This window comes from Eretmochelys imbricata, chromosome 3 (assembly GCF_965152235.1).
Source record: "Eretmochelys imbricata isolate rEreImb1 chromosome 3, rEreImb1.hap1, whole genome shotgun sequence".
Lineage (NCBI taxonomy): Eukaryota > Metazoa > Chordata > Testudines > Cheloniidae > Eretmochelys > Eretmochelys imbricata.
In genome coordinates this window covers 76,571,449-76,592,764 of record NC_135574.1, presented here as the reverse complement: position 1 = coordinate 76,592,764, position 21,316 = coordinate 76,571,449, and the positions used below count along the sequence as shown (strand labels likewise).

Here is a 21,316-nt window from a genome sequence, read left to right as displayed (position 1 = left end):
CCAGATTCTGATACTCAGTTACTGAAGTGTAGTGTGCCATACAGTAAGTTTCTGTTGGACTATTAATGCTTTCATATAAATCATTAGTTCTGTGGTAGTTTCTTTGGCAGACTGGCTCAAAGACAGGAAATGCTAGTAGTGAGGCTGGTAATTTTTCCAGTACTGTAGGATAATGGCTTGAATATTTCATTTATTTGTTTTTGCCTTGCTAATTGGTTGAAAATCCTAAATGAATCAATATTTTCTACTTTTTTCTGACATTTGGATTAGTAACTTGATTTCCTAGGGTCATAATAACAGTATTTAGTTGCGTTTTTAAAGCATTATGATCCTCTGCTAAGTACTTCACTGTTTTTCTGTAACATGCTCAATAAAAATTTAACTTTCTTTCCATTTTAGTCCCTACCTTGTATTCTCCTTGTGATCTTCCTCTGTCCATAACATACAATGATGTCATTAGGCTTTGCCCCTTCCTTTTTACTCTCTTACTCATACATTCTGCATTTACTAAAGCGTTCCGCATTCTTTGAAAATCAGGTCCTTTTAACTACTCTGAAGTTTAACACACAGCAATTGAGGTATCAAAATCATTCATCACTTTTGAAAATACAAGCCATTTTCTTTTGGCTTTAGATCTCATACCCAAAAGCACAGCAGAAGATTAAGTGGTGCTGTAGCCCTTTCATCATGATTCACTTCTCAGTTGTAGAATATCTGCATTCATCCATGTACGATCAGTGAGTTCAACATCTAGGAGAGCCTGAACCTTCAGACTATCAAGGAATTTCTTAAGTAAATGCCAAATAGTTGGACACCAGGGACGAAATCCTAGCGCCACTGAAGTTGATGGCAAAACTCCCGTTGACTTAAATGGGGCCAGGATTTCATTCTAGTTTTCTTTTGCTAATTATTTTTGGGGGGAAATAATGCCATTGTAAGTTAAAATTATCAGCAAAATTATTGTTCACAGTGTATGAGCAAAATAGTCCTTAATTCCTCCTTTAGGAAAATTTGAGACAACTTTGTTCTTGTAACCTTAAGTGTAAAACAAGAATAACAGAGGCTGGACTTATAATAGTATTAGAAGTTAACTTTCATTCATGCAAGAACGACATCCAAAAAATACCTTTCTTTTCCAAACAATAACCCTGACTGCAATGGCAACACGATCAGACTCTGCATGAAGCTTCATTGCTCTGTTAGTGCTTTTTTTTTTTTTTTCTCCTGTGGATCTTTAGTAAAACCTTTCTATCTACAGTACACTAAATGAATTCTGATTGAGTGTGCCTCATTATTAGTACATGCAACTTTCAGCAATAAAGTCACTGTTTTAAAGAATCACTGAAATATTCTTCCATTTTGCTACATCAACGTAAAATAAAGACTTCAAGTACTGTCATTGTCTTTATATTAATCTGGAACAATGTTGATTAATATTATTTAAAGATACTAGGAATACAATTAGCCATTCTTGAGAAAATAGCGTTCACTGTGTTTTAGATTAAATTATCAAAAGGAACAGATTTTTCATTCATGATTTGATTTGCTTAGAAAACAGAGAGCTACCTATGCAACAATATTTGGAATAATATATTGTTTTCTGTTCTGGCTCACATTTTTTTCAAAAGGCTTTCTCTAGAAAAATGATAAAAATGTTCTAGTTCTAATTCAGTTCTAGTTTTCTGTAAAAATGTATCATCTTGTCCTTTATGGTGTGGTTACCCTACAAAGACAAATGATGGTTTGACTGGGAGATTCCCAGTTGTGTTAACTTGTATTTTCTGCCTAACAGGGAAGGCAAGACAGTAAAGCAGTTGCTCCTCGATTCCCCAAAGCCAAAGATGAAGGGTGGTTTTTGATATTGGGGGAAGTGGATAAAAAAGAACTCATTGCCCTGAAAAGAGTTGGATATGTCAGATATCGAAATGCTGTCTCAGTTGCTTTTTATACTCCGGAAACTCCTGGAAAGTAAGATGAGCTTTGACTTAAAATTATCCAGATGTTTAAAATTAAATGTTGACGTCTTTGAAAAAGAAACTGATGCTGCTGCTATTATGTTTTAGGTATATCTACACATTGTATCTCATGAGTGACAGTTATCTTGGCATGGACCAACAGTATGACATTTATCTGAATATCAAACCACCCAGCATCTCAGCACAGATCAGCACTGAGGTCTCTGAAGCTGTGAGTCACTTGACTCTGAAGTAACGTTACCTGAACAATCCATTTGAAGGAAGTGGTCTTGAAACCTGGATGTTCAGTCATTCTGGACAAGAGAGAAATTATGTTTGCCTTAGTCGAATCAACTTCTAACCTCAAGACACCTAGGAAATTGAAAGTGACTGCTGTATTGACTCTAGTAACACAGAGTTAGCCACAGTGGCCTTAGTCTTTTACAAAGTGCTACCTTTTATTGTTTCAGCTTTGTACGATTCTTGAAATGTAAAACGGATCTGTAAATGCCATAATTGTATGTTGGCAGATCAAAATAAGAAAATAGTAGCTATTTTAATTTGTATACATTTAGTGCTATAGTCTTCATTTGAAAATGATTAATCTGTGGCCACTCTGTTGGTATTGTTTAAATGGTCTTTTTTTCTTAATTTATGAAGAGAATTCAAAACATGAGCTGAGAACAGAGAGAAAGCATTGCTGATATATAATAGTGTATAATAAGACATATCTGTACGAAATTTGCTACACTAGATTTTTCAATGTAAAATGTATAAGATATATCAGGGGGGTCAGCAGTCTTTGGTACACGGCATATCAGGGTAATCCACCGGTGGGCCGCAAGACATTTTGTTTACGTTGATCATCCACAGCTGATGGCCCCCCACAGCTCCCAGTGGCCGTGGTTTGCTGTTCCTGGCCAATGGGAGCTGCAGGAAGCGGTGACCAGCACATCCCTGCATCCCACGCCGCTTCCCTCAGCACCCATTGGCCAGGAACAGTGAACCCCAGCCACCGGGAGCTCTGGGAGGGCCAGGCCTGTGGATTGTTAACATAAACAAAATGTCTTGCAGCCCGTCAGCGGATTACCCTGATGGGCCTTGTGCCAAAGGCTGTCGACCCCTGGGATATGTAGTGATAAAACTCAACTCTTAAGCATACCCTGTGTTTTGCGGCGATGAACATTTTCAAAAACTTATGTTCATTGTACATTTAATAAATCTGGTTGTAAAATCATGCCAAATAATCAAGCTGTTGATTTCAAAATGAACAAATATACAAATACAGTGCTTATAGACACAAATTTCTCTTTTCACATTAGTATACCAATTTCCTAAATGTTAATGTTTTTCTGAATGAAGAATGAGTCGCTGAGCTGCTCATTAGTTACTTTATTTTGCCAATCTAGTGTAAAGCAGTCAATGCAGCTCACAAAAATAAATTAAGGACACAATAGCCCCAAAAGTGAATAGAATCTTATATAGGTTTGTAAACAAAATACTTTTAAAAAGCGTTAAGACTGAGAGTGGCTCAAGAAAGCCTAGCTAACACACAAAAGCCAATATTAGACTTTTGTTACAAAAATTCTATACCTTTAAAAACACGTGCACGTGAATGTCTGAACACTCACACAATATACCTACCTTTGATGTTTTGCTTAGACATTGTCTGAATGGTACTTTGTCTTGTATTTAGATTGTAAGCTCTTTGGACCAGAGACTGTCCTGTGTGTTTGTATTACACCTTGCATATTGGAGGGTGCTGCAATACAACTGATATGTAATCCTTCCTTGTTTCTCTTTTGGTTTGCTTGTCACCTTGAATGAAGAGTTTTGCTGTTTCACTCTTCATTAGGAACTTTGCTGCACTGGTTTTATAAATATTTGGGAGCTGTAATGCCTCTTCTTTTTCTAATGTTTTGTATGTGTTATAGCACAATCCATTTAACTAAACCTCGTGGCCAAAATTTTCAAACCTGTGTCCCTGAGGTTAGGGTTCTAAATCCCATATTTATTAGAAGTAGCCTGATTTTCAAAGATATTGAGCTACCCCCACTTGGAGTCAACACCTTTAAAACATCACACCCACTTCTATTTAGGCGCCTGAATATAGATGGGGGAGCCTAACGTTAGGCACTCAAGTTTGAAAATGTCAGCCCTCCCTTTTAGCGAAAAGTAAGTGGTATCCCCTGTGGATTTGCTGTCACCTTCATTGTATTTCACATGCCCAAAATGCAGTGAATGCAATGCAGGGGAAAGCTGCTGCCTGCCAGCTTCCTGCAGAAAATGATGCAGGCTGTGCTTTAGGCATGAGGCCGTGCTTTAGGCATGAGACTGTGCCTGCAGTGCACTAAAGAGAAGGCCAGCTGTTCTTGCAAAGCCAAATGGCATCCTCCAAAATTTAACGGAGTGGGGGTGGAAAAAAGATTCATATCCAGTGGTTCAAAGACCTTCAGATAAATGGGCCTCTTCTATATTCAGGTTACAACTAAACATTAAATTTAAATTGTTCAAGAAAGCATGACTATTTCCGTTTATATTTGAGTATTTTTAGGTATGATGTTAAATGAAATGTAACTGTATGTTTCACTCATCCAATGCAACTTTATTGCATAAGACCTCAATCAGAGCGATGGCGACATCATTATGACAGGAAATCCAGTAATGCAATGAGGAGTTTGTCAGCATCTGTTCTAGCCTGCTTCACCTTTAAGGTAAGACTACATCCTGTGTAATTTTGGGAAAATGAAATACTTAGGCAAAGCTTCACTCATTCACCAAATACTTTAGAAAAATGTATTTCCATGAAAACCACATTACTCTGCATGTGACTTTCAGAGGAACTGAGACACAGTTCTTAAAGGAAATCCTTGGATTACAGCAAACAACATTTTCCGTCAACAGTTCTAGTTAATTAGAAGAAGTACAGCTCTGCCATAATCACATAATATACCATGGTGATGATCTTGGATCTTGCAAACTTTGTAAACTGCATGTCACAAAAGTGTGTTCTGCACCTGTGTTATATGTCTTTTTCATAAGATCTTCAATCTTCTGTCTGAACTGATTGGAGTTTTTCATGCTGGAATTCAGTTGTACAATTTGGATTTCAGTTTCATCCTTTAGTTGTGATTGCCTACTCTGTTTGTTTATGGATAGTTCAGTCTGTCTCTAAATACTATATTTGAAACACTCTTGAGAATTCATTGGAAAAATATTGGATTTGTAAGGACAAGAGTCTGAAGTAATGCAATATGAACTGAAGCAAATTGATTGGAATCAGCTTTTATCTAAAAAATCTACTAGAGGAAATTATGCAGTATTTAAAACAGGTGCTCAGAAGGAACAATCAATATAGTCAAGCCAATGATATCTAAGAGTGAAAAGTGAGAGCAGCAGTGACTTGTTTTAACAAGAATGTGAAAATCAGACAAAAAGGAACAGAAAACAAATACAAATTACCTATACTGTTCTGTGATGTGGCTGCCACTACTGTGAGTTGTCCTAGGCAGGCAGGCAGGTGATCACCAATCCAGATGCAAGATTTTAATGCCCAGTTTCTTGTTCCAATTTGTAGGCAGGCTTCCCAATTGTTGTTCTTTTCTGAAAATAGCTGCAGTTGGTGCCTCTCTGCTGAAGTTCCGTCTTTCTTCCTGGCCCCAGAATGACATAGGACAGAAAAGGACAAAGAGAATTTCCTCCCAGAAAAAGCCAGGGAACAACCACCAAAAATTACCACCAATTGGGCCAGTCCTTCCCATCTTGCTCTGCTGTAGCCTTGTGTGGCACCATTGTAACCAGGCCTGTGTAGGGATAGGAGAGGCTCTGAACCAACTCTGCTTCAGCAGCCTCAGAGGGTATGTCTCCACAGCAAAAGCCAACAGCTGGCCTGTGACAACCAACTCGGGCTTGTAGGGCTCAGGCTGCATGGTTGTGTCATTGCTGTATAGACTTCCAGGTTTGGGCTGGAACCCAGTCTCTAGGACTCAGTGGAGTGGGAGGGTCCCAGAGCTCAGGCTAAGCCTGAGCCCAGAAGTCAACACAACAATGAAATAGTTCAGGCCCTGTGAGCTTAAGTTAGCTGGCACGGACTAGCCGTGGGTTTTTCTTTGCTGTGTAGACATACCCTAAGTGCCTTCAGAGGCCCCACAGGAGTTCCCATCTCTTCTTAACCAGTTTCCTTAAGGCAGTCTCATATCTTAGGTTCTTTAGTAAATCTCTTGTTCCAACTTGGAACCTGTGCCTGCTGATAAATGCAGTCTACTTTGAGATGACCTTTGCTGTTCCAGTCTTTTCCTGCATTGAATGTAGTCTTTTCAGGCCCACCACCTCTGCCAAGAGAACTGAGGCACTTGCACCCCTGATTTGCAATCCCCTGTACCTCATTTTCCATAAAATAGTTCTGAATGTACCTTAGTTTTCTCACAGAGATGGTCTCTGCCCTTCCATCTTAATCAGGAGATCTTGTTCCATAAGTTCTGTCCCAATCCCAAGGCCAGACTTGAGGTCCCTGGACGTGCATCAAATGCCATGAGTCTTCCTTCCCTGACATGAATCTTTCTACAATTCCAGGTTTCTGTACTGTCTGAAGGGCCTGTTTGATGGAGTACACAAACCCCACACTGAGATGGAAGAGGTTAAAGGACAGTACTCAGCCCAGCTAGCCATGCCCCTCCAAACCTGCAGAGCATGCTCCAACTGGAGACAGGATTTAAAAGGGAGCAACTCAGCTCAGAAGGCTGGAGGCTGGGGAAGAGTAGAGACCTACCCTGAAGGCTCCTGCCAAAAGGGGCTAGAGAGACTTTCTTGAAGTACCAAGACTGTATGCTAAGCCCAATTGGGGCTGATGATTTGGGTTTCCTTTTCCTTTTTCCTTATCTGGGACTGGAAGCAATGGAAGAAAGTGACCCAAGGACGGTAACTCAGAGGATCCTCCCCAGAGGTCAAGTGTTGCCAACCCCTCTAGGGCCCTGGGTCCGAGCTGGTGGAGTCGGTAGGCCCGGTCTTCCCTACAACTGCTCCACGACTGAGTGGAGCTAGGCCTCGCAGCCCATTGAGGATCCTATTACAGCCTCACAAAAAGGAGAATGTATCCAGGTACATCTCTTCCTACAGCATCTGTGGCTAAATCCTGCACTCTCATACCCTTACAGGCCTCCCCATGCCCAGAGAAATTTCAAAGACACTTTACCGAACCAGTGACCACAATACCCAAGTGTGGGAAAGTCTTAGTGGACAAGCTGTGCTACACTGCTAATTGGTGCTCAGTTCCTACCATGGCAAAACTGCTGGCTGAATTCACTCGTGGGAAGCTACTGCTTTGGGAAGAGGTCCACTTGCTGCAACAGGCTCAGACATCGCCTTTCCCTAGTTTCTTCCCTACTGTCACTTTAGCTGAACTCCCACTTAGGTTTCCCGCAGTTACTCTGTCCCTGCCTGGGTATGGTCACTCCTGGTTAGACAAATTCATCATACTGGTGACAGCCACATCACAGAAAAATAAAACAAATCTTTACCTCACTAATTGTTTTCCATGATATGGCAAAACCAGTGCAGCCACTGTTCAAGGATGCCCAGTGGGTCACTGGACTCAGGCAAAGCATCCAGGGTAGTGTAAGCAAACATAATTTGTTTCCAGCTTTGGAAAGTCTTGGTGGGGGGAAACCTGAAAGCAGGCTGCAAGGAGGAAGAACTTGGCATGACAATCCTGCATCCAACCTGGCTGCCTAACTGACCTGAAGAGAATTTACCCATTCATGCATATTGGTATTGCACCTCACCTATCGCACTTAATGAGGTTGTGTAAGAAAATTGGACAGGTAGTTTAAAACTACATCATTTTAATCAAATAATTGACAAGCTAAAAAGGAAAGGGGGACTCTGAGAACACCCCAAAGAGCTGCAGTAATAGTAGTAATCCACAAGCTGGGCAGCCAGAGCAGATAAGGGATAAAAGGATTATTCCCACTAAGAAGAAAAGTGAGGGACATAGAGACAAAGGGAAGAAAATGTCAGTTATAATTGCATCCATTTTTATAAAATGATGGGGAAGGGGAGTTTGTCTAAACAAAGCTTGGATGTCTTGGGATAGAAGATGAGGATCAGGAGCATGTGCAAATGACACCAAGGATGGTAATTAGGTTGGAAGGTCAGAAGTTCCTAAAAATGACAACCTATCCATTGCGGATGACATAGAGCCAAGACTCCACAAGGATAGACGCAAAGAGAGAAATTATAAATTCTTTATTAAACAGGAAATCCCAGGGTACTGCCAAGTGTCATTATTTTAAAGTACTGTCATTTAAATGCAGTGTAGAAAGAAGGCAAATTAATTTCTATCCATTCTTTAGAAATTCCTAGGAATGACTACTTATATAAAAAGCTTACCTAAAACTTCAAACTTGGTTTCATTGGGGGATCATCATTTTATACCTAACTGGCATTCTACTGCCAGATTAAACCAAAATTGAAGAGGACATATATTATAAAGCTTTCCAAAAAAATTATCAGCACCCTGCAGTGGAGAGGAAGCCTTCAAAATATGAACTCTGATTGAAAGAAACTCACTCTGAGGTGGAAAGGTGGTATATGGCCCACTACATCACTTAAACCCTGCATTGGGGCTGTACAGAAAGATCACAAGTGCTTCAGCACCTCCTCCGTGCTGTAGAAGGGAATCCTGTGCCAGCTCTGAATATACCAGTGAGCAGGGGCAATTTGGAGATGGAGCCAGGGAATATGCACCTACATGAATCAAGTGGGCCAAAACTCCCATATGGAGTGATGAGAAACTGCACCTCTACCACTAGACCCTTCGCTTGCCTTCGCTTGTGTAGTTCCAGAAGGATTAATTCTCTTTCCAGTCCTTTTCAACATCTACATGCAACCATGAGGTGAACTGGTCAGATGACATGGACTCTGGTGCCAGCAATATGCAGCTTATACACAGCTCTACCTATCCTTCTCCATGTACAACCACACCACTACCACCAAGATAGTCCAGTGCTTAAATGAGATCAGTTCTTGGATGAACCCAAACAAGACAGAGGTTATGCTGATGGGTAGAAGAAAGTATGCTGAAGAGCCTGCAACCACCGTGCAGTCTCCATTGGTTGAAGATACACTCCCATAATTGGTCAGTTCAGTGCATAGTCGAGTGTGCTTGGATTTCTTGCTGATGCTGAGTTCTCACATAGCAGTATCTGCTAGTAACAGTTTATACCATCTCTGTTTGGCTAGGAGTCTCCATCCTAGCCTATCAGACACAGATCTTATGCATGCTTTTGTCATCTCTCAACTGGATTACAGCAATGCAATATATCTGGGCATGAAGCCTTCAGCAACACAGGCTACCACAATCACAACACATCTGTCCTCTTCTCTCTGCACTGGTTTCCCATAGAATTTCGAAACAAAGTCAAGGCCTTAGTCCTTATGTTCAAATCCTTCATGGCAGGGGCCCAGGGTGTGTCAGTTCAGGATAATACACCTATATTTCCCCTTTACGGTCCAGCAAGGGCACCCACTCTAAGCTCCTCAGCTGTCACCTCTCTTGAATGGAGATACATATCTCCCTCCGGACAGGATTTTTTCCAGGCTTTACAGTTCCCTGACTATACTGATATTCCCAGCCAGCCAGACTAGCCAGCATCTGCACTTTGCTTTTTCTCCAGCTGTAGTTGCCAGCAGTCACAGTTACAACACAGCTCTTTCTATGCAAGCCCATTTATATCTAGGGTGAAAGCATTATGGAGTATACATATTAAAAACAATAAAAGTACCTACGCATATATTAATAAGCGTACCAGAAATCACCCCCTAACTCCTAATGCTCTGTTGGGTGATTAGTCCTTCATACCCCACACAAAGGTTTTTCTTGGTGTCACCAGTTCAGAACATCTGTTGTTCAGAACTAGCCCTCAGTGGGGCCAGGGAATATGAGGAACTATGGGGCCTCAGTGGGCCAAAAACCTTCCAACCCTTCCCTAAGTATTGGGGCCTCCTTTGGACTGGAGGCCCTGTCTGTTTGCTGGATCAGAAAGAAGGCCCTGAATCAGTTTCAATGCAGGCTATTTAACCAAAAATCTTTTATTTGTCTGTTGGTGCCTGGAAAATCTAGTTTGAACCAGTATATATTTAACCTGTCTCCAAATGGTGGTAGCTCTCTAAAGATGTTACAACCTGAGTGAATTTGCCTAAATACACCTGTCAAGGTTCCTCCCCCACTCTGAACTCTAGGGTACAGATGTGGGGACCTGCATGAAAAACCTCCTAAGCTTATCTTTACCAGCTTAGGTCAAAACTTCCCCAAGGTACAAAATATTCCACCCGTTGTCCTTGGACTGGCCGCTACCACCACCAAACTAATACTGGTTACTGGGGAAGAGCTGTTTGGACGCGTCTTTCCCCCCAAAATACTTCCCAAAACCCTGCACCCCACTTCCTGGACAAGGTTTGGTAAAAAGCCTCACCAATTTGCCTAGGTGACTACAGACCCAGACCCTTGGATCTTAAGAACAATGAACAATCCTCCCAACACTTGCACCCCCCCTTTCCTGGGAAATGTTGGATAAAAAGCCTCACCAATTTGCATAGGTGACCACAGACCCAAACCCTTGGATCTGAGAACAATGAAAAAGCATTCAGTTTTTTACAAGAAGACTTTTAATAAAAATAGAAGTAAATAGAAATAAAGAAATCCCCCCTGTAAAATCAGGATGGTAGATATCTTACAGGGTAATTAGATTCAAAAACATAGAGAACCCCTCTAGGCAAAACCTTAAGTTACAAAAAAGATACACAGACAGAAATAGTTATTCTATTCAGCACAATTCTTTTCTCAGACATTTAAAGAAATCATAATCTAACACATACCTAGCTGGATTACTTACTAAAAGTTCTAAGACTCCATTCCTGGTCTATCCCTGGCAAAGACCAGCATACAGACCCACAGACCCTTTGTTTCTCTCCCTCCTCCCAGCTTTTGAAAGTATCTTGTCTCCTCATTGGTCATTTTGCTCAGGTGCCAGCGAGGTTACCTTTAGCTTCTTAACCCTTTACAGGTGAGAGGAGCTTTCCCCTGGCCAGGAGGGATTTCAAAGGGGTTTACCCTTCCCTTTATATTTATGACAACACCCTACTGTTCTTAGTTCCTGGAAGGCTGCGTTTCCCCTCCACCATGGAAATATAAACAATCCCTCAATTGTACATAAGCATTTGCATTTTTATTACAATGAAAACTCCTAAAATATGTAAACTTAATTCAACAAGGTTTATCTAGGATATTGTCATAGCTGTCACACGGGGTATCTGAAAGACCATCCAAAGCTCCAAGACAAAGACCATGATTGACAACTATGCTCCTTTGGCACAATAAAACTCTCAATAATAGTAGTACAGCTTGTCTGTGTGGGAGACAGAACCTTCTCCAGGGCAGTCCAAGAGGATGGAATGAACTCCCCCAAGAAGTAAGGATGTCCATAAACCTCTCCACTTTCTGCTCCAAGTGCAAAGCACATTTCTTTGATCTTGCCTTCGTGAACGTAAACACAGAGCAACAGGTATATTTATATAACAGCAAAACTACTAACAAAACAAGACACCGCACATGCTTCTCCCTCGGGTGAGAGGAGGAGAGAACAAGCAACATGTGACAGCTCAGTAGTCATATTGCGTTATGTATTACTGGAAGGTCATTCAGATATTACAGTGATGAGTGTGGTATAATAACCTAGATAGAATAGAGTCCCAGCGAGAGGCAGCAGCTGACTATTCCAGCCAATAGGTACTAAGTAAGAATTTGCAAGGGTATGGGGGGAGGAAAGAAAGCTTATGACTAGGTAAGTGATTGGATAATTTGTGGTATATTGGGCAAAATATCTCTCCTGTTGAATGGTGGATGACAAAGCAAGATGATAAACTAATGTAATGGAGGGGAAAGATAAATTGGCTTGAATGCCGATAGGTTGCACAGAAAGGCTTTTTGTGCTGCAGTAGTAGGCTAAGCAGCACCTTTACTGAGACTAGCCCTCATGACATTCATCTTCCAGTCCTGCACACTAATGTCCAGTCTGTCAGCTACCTATGACTCTGCTCCTGTCTGTCTAATATTCAGGTTTAATAAGTTAATGTATCTTTTTTTAAAGATCTGATCTTACTCATAGTCCTTAGCCCAGAGACTATTGGATTGCATGGGTGCTGCACAGATATAGCACCAAATTCTCTACTGCTGTAATAATGCCTTTGACATCAGTAAAGTTACACAAACAGAGACTTTGGCCCCACAGTTTGGTGAAGTACTTTGGGACATTTGGGGATGAAAGATGCATTATTATTATTAATGTCACATACGGGTGGCAGTGTGAAGTTAAACATCTGTGTCTTTGAACTTTTATTCCAAGAACAACTTTTGGAAGAAACTGTAGTGTTTTCTACCAGTTAAATCTCTGTGTAAATATTTCCTATAGAGGATTCAATCTAGAGAGAAGTAACAATCTCTATAGAGGAAGGATTCTCCATCGTGATTATATCTCACAGCAATTAAATATGTTTACAAGAGTCTTGCCCTCAAATCTCATAATGAGTTCCATAGTTCCTCAATGTAATTTGAATCCAGTACTCTCAAAGTTAATGAGTCTGCCTAATAAACCCTTTCTTCTGATTTTATAGAGCTGGAAAACCACAATCTTCCCTGCTCTGGCTGTTTTAAAACTGAGATCAACCCTTTTCCTACAATCTTATATTGTCTAATCATTTTTCTATTTAAGAAATCAAATTATCTCCTACCCACAAACTAAATATAGACCAGAAGTATGAATAAATTATTTTGTCAAGATTCTACTCTGTTATGCACTCAGAAAGAAGAGCTAAATAAAATTTCTCTTAATAAACCTAGAATACACTGATGGCGTTTAAACCCTAATTGAGAGTATGCAGCAGACTTCGCTACTCTGATATTTTTATACCCTCACAATTTCTTGTCTCTCCTTAGCTCAAAGCTTGTTCTATGGAAAGATTTGGAATATAAAATACTGAATAAAATGTAAGGCCCACTTCTTCCCTCGGTTAGGGCCACGTCCATCCCTGCTTTCAGTGTGGTGGAAGCTCCCTAGGCAGCAGAACTGGTGAGGTTCCACTGCACAGTGGGAGCGCTGGATGGGGAGGAGTGCAGAATGTGCGCAAGTGAAGGTTTTGGATACAGGAGGCTGGGCTTTGGTGGGGAATGGAAATCATCGCTGTCTCAACTGGGCCATCACTGTGTGGATTCTCTTATTGCTCCCCAACACCTGATAGGCCACTTCAGCCAAAGGGTGGCCACATTTAGTTGAAAAACCTGTGCAGGTATTCTTTTGCTGAGTCACTACCAGAGCTTCATTAAAATATTCAAGCTGTCTGACTCTGGAAGGCGTATAAGGCCAGGAAGGGGAGAAGCCTAACTCTTCATTGTAGTTGATTACAAGGTACAGCTTCCATTTTCACACTCAGGTTGATTTCTCTCCAGCTCAGACTTGTTCTTGCTGTTCATTAGTTATATTACTGAAATGCTGAATCATGAAAGTGAGACAATGGAATGTGTTAAAGAAATGAAACTTGCTTGAGTTCCGGTATGTGCTTTCCATGTGTGTTAGTCTTTGGGGCCATCTTCAGACATTTTGTGCTTGGCAGGTTAGGAGTTATGAGAGAAAGCAGATGGGTATGGATTGAAGAGTCAAGGCCACTCTACAACAGCATATTTAAGCATGTGCATAAGTTTAAGCATGTGAACTTCTATGGGCATGTCTACACTACTGTGCTACATTGGAGCTGCTGTACCAACGCAGCTGCACTGCTGTAGCATGTCTGGTCAAGACGCACTACGCTGATGGGAGAGCATCTCTCGCTGACATAGCACCGTGTGGACAGTGCTTTAAGTCGATGTCACTTACGGTGCTCAGGGGGTTGTTGTTTTCACACCCCTGAGCGATGTAAGTTATGTTGACTTAAGCAGTACTGTAGGCCAGCCCTACCAGACTTCTTTCAAGTATAAGTGCCCAGATCAGGGCCCAGATTCTATGAGATGAAGCCAGTGAAAGGAGGAAAGTTCTCAGCCCCACACAGGATCAGTCCCTCTAAGACAAACTGAGAGAAAGGAGAACAGAAAAGAAGAGCAAGTCGTGACTGGGTCTGTGTGTCCTGCACTGGAGAGGAAGGGGTTAAGCCAGCACTCTTGGCAGTGGAAGCATGTCCCTTCGCCCCTGCTGGGCATGCTCTAACTACTGCAGTATAAAAGGGAGTGTCACAGCTCAGTCTGGGCTGACCGCCGAGGAGGAAGGACACATCTGTCCAGCGCTAGCTGAGGAGCAGCCAGAATCCCAGGCGATGGGACTGGAGTGGAAGATGCTGAGACCCAGGTACCTGCAGGCCCACCCCCCCACCCCACCCCCGGGAGATTGTAATTGCCAGAAGCAGGGCTGCCCAAGGGGCCTGGAGACTTGGAGGATGCCCAGACTTCAACTGCAGGAGTCACAGTAGGAAGTAGCCCAGGGAAGGACTAGTCCCTGCAGCAGTCAGCATGTTTCGGGCAAATTCCCTGCCGACTTAGTGGTGAACCCATTCACCACTACCAGAGCCTCGGACTGAGACCTGGTAGAGCAGGGAGAACCTAGGTCCCCCTACACAGCTGCCCCCCTTTGGGCGGGTGACCCACCAAGCCCCCTCCTATTGACTCTGGTCTTTGGGCTGCACTCCCCTGCAGGCAAGGGGAGTCCTCTTGACTCTGGCCATTGGGCCGCACTTCCCTGCCACCAAGAGGAGCCCTATTGACTTTGGTTCACACCGCACTGCAGCTGAGGGTAGTCCTATTGACTCCAGCCATGAGGCCTCACTGCCCTGCAGCTTGGGGTAGTCCTATATTGATTCTGGTCATAAGACCACGCAGCTCTGAGGCTAAGGGCAGCCATATTGACTTAACCACGGGGCTACCATGCCCTTGCCCCAGCCCAAGACACAAGAGAATAAGAGACTACAAAAAAAAAAGGAGGATGCCTAGAAAGGGGAGATGAGAGCAGGCTTGGATAATGGGGAGAATTTTCTCGTACCCTTAACGGGAAGGATTGCAAATGTTTTTAAAAGTAAAAATAACAAAGGAGGTCAGCTTGAGAGATGCAGAACAGCTACCATTAGATTCAATAGGAGCTGGGGGGCATAGCACCCCAGCATTTCACCAGCAGTGCAGTTTATTTGCGAAGTGTCAATAACAGCAATCCTTTTAAACTCAGTGGCAGTCTGATGCTTTCTGCCAGTCGCTGGCTAAAACCTGAAATGGGAACTGGACAGAGCTGTCTGAACCTGTAAGATTCTTTTTGAAGACTCTGAGTGACGCACAGGTATACTGGCCACTGTATGCACAATGTTGTCAAAGGGAGCAGTCCCCACAAGTGACATTTTTTTGCTATTGAAGCCACTTTTCCAAATAGCCACTTTCCAAAGCCGCCGGATTCTTCGATAAACCCCAAGTGCTGGGCAACCCCCAGTTTTTGTGTCAATGTAACTCTACTGGTTTATATATTAGAAACGGACATAGCCAGCTGTGTGGACATAGTTATACCAATATAAAGCGCTTATATCAGTGTCGTTTTTTCAGAAACTCCGTATTGGTAGAAAAACTGTGTGCAGATCAGCCCAAAGCCAGTGAGGCTGCATACAGAAAACCTGGTTGATATTAATGCTATAAATCAGCAGTGTACGTACCTACCCTTTGTTTTTAATGGTGCTCATGATATACTCGGCACTGTGAAACTACTAAAGAAAATCCAGCCCCTGCCCTGAAGGGTTTATGTTCTGCAAAAAGAGAGCTGAAGAGCAGGAGGGAGGGGAACAGCAAATAAGTGCATTGGTCAGAGAGGGACTTATCTCTGTTTTCTCAGAATGTGGTCAAAGTTTTGGGTTTGTTGTTTGTACATTTTATGGTGGGATTTTCAAAAGCACTCGGCAATGTTGTAGCTGCTTCCACAGAAGTAATGGCAAAACTCCCATTGACTTTAATAGCAACACAGTTAGGCTGATACGGAGCTCTTTTGAGAATCCCATGGTCTGCCCCTCTCTCTCTCTCTCTCTCTCTCTCTCTCTCTCTATATATATATATATATATATATGTATGGAGAGAGAGAGAGATGGAGACTATGATCCTAAGTTATCTTACAGCCATGCCATTATAGTTACTTGTAGGTGGCACAGTAGAGAGGTGGGTCTTCAACAGGGTAACATGAAGCACTGAATTTTTTTTTTCCTAACCACATTTTAAGCCATAGTTTTAAACAGCATTCTTCACCCACTAGCAATTTAGGACCTTGGAATTGAAATAACTCATTAGCTGGCATATCTTGCTAAGGTGGGGAGAATTGTGTGCTTTCTCATTTAGTTCCCAGAGATGCTTTCCCCCAGTTCACGGGTTCAACTTGTTTCTGATGCCAATAACACATGGCAAGTTCCCTTCACACAACTCAGTTTATCTGACAGCAAATCCAGCTCATTAGGGCCTAATTATATGTAATATTGCAGCAAAATCAGACTCTGATAAATTTTCATCTTTGTCATTGTGAGGATTCCACAATTAAGCCTTATTTTATTTTCGTAAATGATTTTGAAGTAGGAACTTGGAGAACAGTGAGAGGACCCTGACGTCTAGAGAAAGAAAAGACCTTCGTATTCATCAAGCCGAAGGCAGGATATTTTCCTAATGTACATTTTGTAATGCTTTGTCCTATCAATTGTAAAGTGCCCTTTACCATAGGTTTCCACCCCAACCATTGGAGACTTCGACAGTCTAAAAGAGCTTACCATCACGCAGTTTTTCCAAACAGTCATTGTAATTTGATCCCATTGCATCTAGATATACCCCTTTCACCACCTGAAATACTGCTTTTCACCCTGATATTTACCCTCTTCAAGTGTTTGTAGAGGCTTATCATTCCCCCAAACATGCACACTGTACAGGCCCTGCTCCAAAGCACTGAACTCAATGGAAAAACCCCCATTACTTCAATGGACTTTGGATCACGCCTTGATTCGTTGCTTAGCCGAGCTACACTGTACATCCTCATTAATTAATCAGTCCCTCCAGCCTCCAAATCACTGTGTGTCACTCTTCTCTGAATTCCTTCTCTGATACTAAAGTGCCCAGAATTGAACAATGTATTAAAACTGCAGCCAGTGGTGGATTAACACTAAAGGTATCTCTACACTACAAAATTAGGTCGATTTTATAGAAGTCAATTTTTAGAAATCGATTTTATACAGTCGATTGTGTATGTCCCCACTAAGCACATTAAGTTGGCGGAGTGTGTCCTCAATACCGTGGCTAGCATCGACTTACGGAGCGGTGCACTCTGGGTAGCTATCCCACAGTTCCCGCAGTCTCCGCTGCCCATTGGAATTCTGGGTTAAGCTCCCAATGCCTGATGGGGCAAAAACATTGTCGAGGGTGGTTTTGGGTACATGTCGTCAGTCGCCCCTCCCTCCGTGAAAGCAATGTTTCACTCCATTTTTCCTGGGTTAACCGTGCAGACGCCAAACCACGGCAAGCATGGAGCCTGCTCAGCTTGCTGCTGCTATTGTGAGCATTGTAAACACCTTGTGCATTATCCTGGAGTATGTGCAGAACCGGGCTTAGAGATGCCAGCATGAGGATGATTGTGGTGAGGACATGGACACAGACATTCCTGAAAGCATGGGCTGTAGCAGTGGGGCTGGTTGATACAGTGGAACACTGATTCTGGGCCCGGAAAACAAGCACAAACTGGTGGGACCACATAGCGTACCAGGTATGGGATGATTCACAGTGACTGCGAAACTTTCGCATGTGTGAGGCCACTTTCCTGGAACTCTGTGAGTTGCTTTCCCCTGCCCTGAAGCTCAGGAATACCAAGATGAGAGCTGCCCTGACAGTTGAGAAGTGAGTGGCAATAGCCCTGTGGAAGCTTGCAACGCCAGACAGCTACCAGTCAGTCGGGAATCAATTTGGAGTGGGCAAGTCTACTGTGGGGACTGCTGTGATCCAAGTAGCCAATGCAATCACTGACATTCTGCTATCAAGGGTAGTGACTCTGGGAAATGTGCAGATCATAGTGGATGGCTTTGCTGCAGTGGGGTTCCCTAACTGTGGTGGGGTAATAGACGGAATGCATATCCCTATCTTCGCACCGGACCACCTTGGCAGCCAGTACATAAACCGCAAGGGGTACTTCTCAATGGTGCTGCAAGTACTGGTGGATCACAAGGGACGGTTCACCGACATCAACATGGAATGGCCGGGAAAGGTGCATGACGCTCGCATCTTTAGGAACTCCAGGCTGTTCAAGCAGTTGCAAGAAGGGACTTACTTCCGAGACCAGAAAATTACCTTAGGGGATGTTGAAATGCTGATAGTTATCCTTGGGGACCCAGCCTACCCCTTGCTCCCATGACTCATGAAGTTGTACACAGGCAGCCTTCAAGTAAGGAGCAGTTCAACTATAGGCTGAGCAAGTGCAGAATGGTGGTAGAATGTGCCTTTGGACATTTAAAAGCTCGCCAGTGCTGTTTGCTGACTAGGTTAGACCTCAGTGCAACCAACATTCCCATTGTTATTGCTGCTTGCTGTGTGCTCCATAATATCTGTGAGTAAGGGGGAGACGTTTATGGCGGGGTGGGAGGTTGAGACAAATCGCCTGGCATCCGATTTTGAGCAGCCAGACACCAGGGCATTTAGAAGAGCACAGCTAGGCATGCTGCGCATCAGAGAGGCTTTGAAAACCAGTTTCATGACTGGCCAGGCTACAGTGCGACAGTTGTGTGTGTTTCTCCTTGATGCAAACCCGCCACCTTTGTTGATTTTAATTCCCTGTAAGCCAACCACCCTCCCCACTTCTACCACAGCTGGCAAAGGAAATAAAGTGACTATTGTTTTGAAACCATGCATTCTTTCTGTATTAATTAAAAATAAAAGTGAGATAACTGACAAGGTAGCCCGGGTGGGGTGGCATGTGGGAGGAGGGAAGGACAAGGCCACATTGCTTATTGTAGCCACACTACAAATCAGAACTGTTTGAATGACAGCCTTCTGTTGCTTGGGCCATCCTCTGGAGTGGAGTGGCTGGGTGCCCAGAGCCTCGCCTTGCCTCCCCCCACCCCCGCATTCTTGGGTGTCTGGGTGAGGTGGATATGGAACTTGGGGAGGAGGGCAGGCGGTCATACAAGGGATGAAGCGGGGGTCTGTGCTCTTGTTGGCTTTCCTGAAGCTCCATCAGACGCCTCATCATGTCCATTTGCTCCCCCCATTAGCCTCAGCATCGTGTCCTGCCTCCGCTCTTTGTGCTCACTTCATGCTTTCCTAGCCTCTAACACTGAATGCCTCCATGCATTCAGCTGTGCCCTGTCAGTGCAGGAGGACTGCATGAGCTCGGAAAACATGTCATCACAAGTGCCTTTTTCGCCTTCTAATCTGCGATAACCTCAGGGATGGAGATGATAGGGGGAGCCTAGAAACACTTTCACCTGGGGGGGATAAAAAGGGAGAGTAAAATTTAAGATGATACATTTCTGAGAACAAAAGGGAGACTCTTTCACAGTGAAGCAAGCAATTCACAGCAGACAGCACATGTGCTTTAGGTACAAGGTCGCATTTTGTCTTTTATACTGAGTGCCTGCCAGTATGGTGACACATCACACATGGCTGGGCAACAGAATTTGGTTTCCGGGCAGCCATGGTAAGCCTTTTGGTACACGGGGTTGGCTTCTTCCACCTTTATAACATATGGGAATAGTTTCAAACTGCAGTGCCATACTTTCCCATAGCAAGCAATGCCTGTTGGGTTTCACATTTAAAAGGAGGGGCTGCGGTTTTCGGGTGGGCGTGCAGCACACACCTCCCCCACACCACCGCATGGCTATTCTCTGGGATGACCCCTTTGCCCCTCCCCACACCACACAGCTACTCTCCAGAATGATCCCTTCTAGCCAAGCGCAAACAACCCAACATGAACAGGGTCCTTTTACTGTTCCCTTACAAAAATTCCCCTATTTCAACCAGGTGACCATGAATGATATCACTCTCCTGAGGATAACACAGAAAGATAAAGACTGAATGTTGCATGAATGTGACCGAAACCCAGGACCATTCGCTGCCATGCTTTGTGCTGCAATGATTCCAGACCACTTGCTACTGGCTTGGCATGGTAAAGTGTCCTACCATGGAGGATGAAATAAGGCAGCCCTCCCCAGAAACCTTCTGCAAAGGCTTTCAGAGTACCTCCAGGAGAGCTTCATGGCAATGTCCCTGCAGGATTCCCGCTCCATCCCCAGACACGTTAACAGACTTTTCCAGTAGCTGTACTGGCTGCGAATGCATCCCAATTCTTCAGGGCAAATCAAACATTAAACATGATTGCTTTTAAACCCTGTACTGTAGTAACAAATGGGCACTCACCAGACCTGCCTTCTCCAGCTTCAGGGTCGGGGATCCCGCCTTGGGAGGGAATTGGCTCCAGGGGGACAAAAAGGACCTGGCTGCAGGGGAGAACAGATTCGCTGCTTGCCTGCTGCGCACTCTGCTCCTCTTCCTCTTCCTCATCCACAAAATCCTCCTCCCTGTTGCGTGAGACTCCCCCCTTGCAGGTGTCCATGGACAGTGGTGGGGTAGTGGCAGAGTCCCCTCCTGGAATGCCATGCAGCTGAACACAGAAGCGGCATGTATGGGGCTCTGACCCGGAGCAGCCGTTTGCCTTCTTTGTCTTTTGGTAGGCTTGCCTCAGCTCCTTAATGTTCACCCGGCACTGTTGTGTGTCCCTGTTGTAGCCTCTCTTCCAATGCCCTGTGCGATTTTGGCATATATATTAGCATTTCTTTTGAATCGGAGTTTGGCCTGCACAGATTCTTCTCCCCATGCAGCAATCCGATCCAGTGTCTCTCGTCTGCGATTCTGGGGGGACTGCATGGTCACCTGTGCTGCTGAGCTTGCCACGCTGACCAAACAGGAAATGAAATTCAAAAGTTCCCGGGGCTTTTCCTGTGTACCTGGCTCGTGCATCGGAGTTCAAAGCGCTGTCCAGAGCGGTCACATTGGAGCACTCTGGGATAGCTCCCGGAAGCCAATACCGTCGAATTGCGTCTGCACTACCCCAAATTCGACCCAGCAAGGTCGATTTTAGCACTACTCCCCTCGCGGGGTGCAGTAGAGAAGTTGATTTTAAGAGCCCTTTAGGTCGACAGAACGGGGTTGGTTGTGTAGACGCGTTCATTTTAAAATCAACCTAACACGGCTAAATTCGACCTAACCCTGTAGTGTAGACCAGGGTTAAATGGGGCACCACAGATTCAGTCTCACCAAAGCCCCACCCACAGTAATT

General features: G+C 43.7%; 1 protein-coding gene across 3 annotated transcripts in view; it reads left to right on the top strand.

The window, feature by feature from the left end:
• Window positions 1–3,026, top strand: part of ASCC3 (activating signal cointegrator 1 complex subunit 3) — a 524,193-nt gene extending 521,167 nt beyond the window's left edge. For all 3 annotated transcript variants that reach the window (XM_077812867.1, XM_077812868.1, XM_077812866.1), the window contains 2 exons: window positions 1,793–1,968; window positions 2,064–3,026. In XM_077812867.1, the coding sequence (XP_077668993.1) occupies window positions 1,793–1,968; window positions 2,064–2,211 (324 nt within the window). In that variant the 3' untranslated portion in view covers window positions 2,212–3,026. The remainder of the gene's footprint in view (window positions 1–1,792; window positions 1,969–2,063) is intronic.
• Window positions 3,027–21,316: the final 18,290 nt, after the last annotated feature.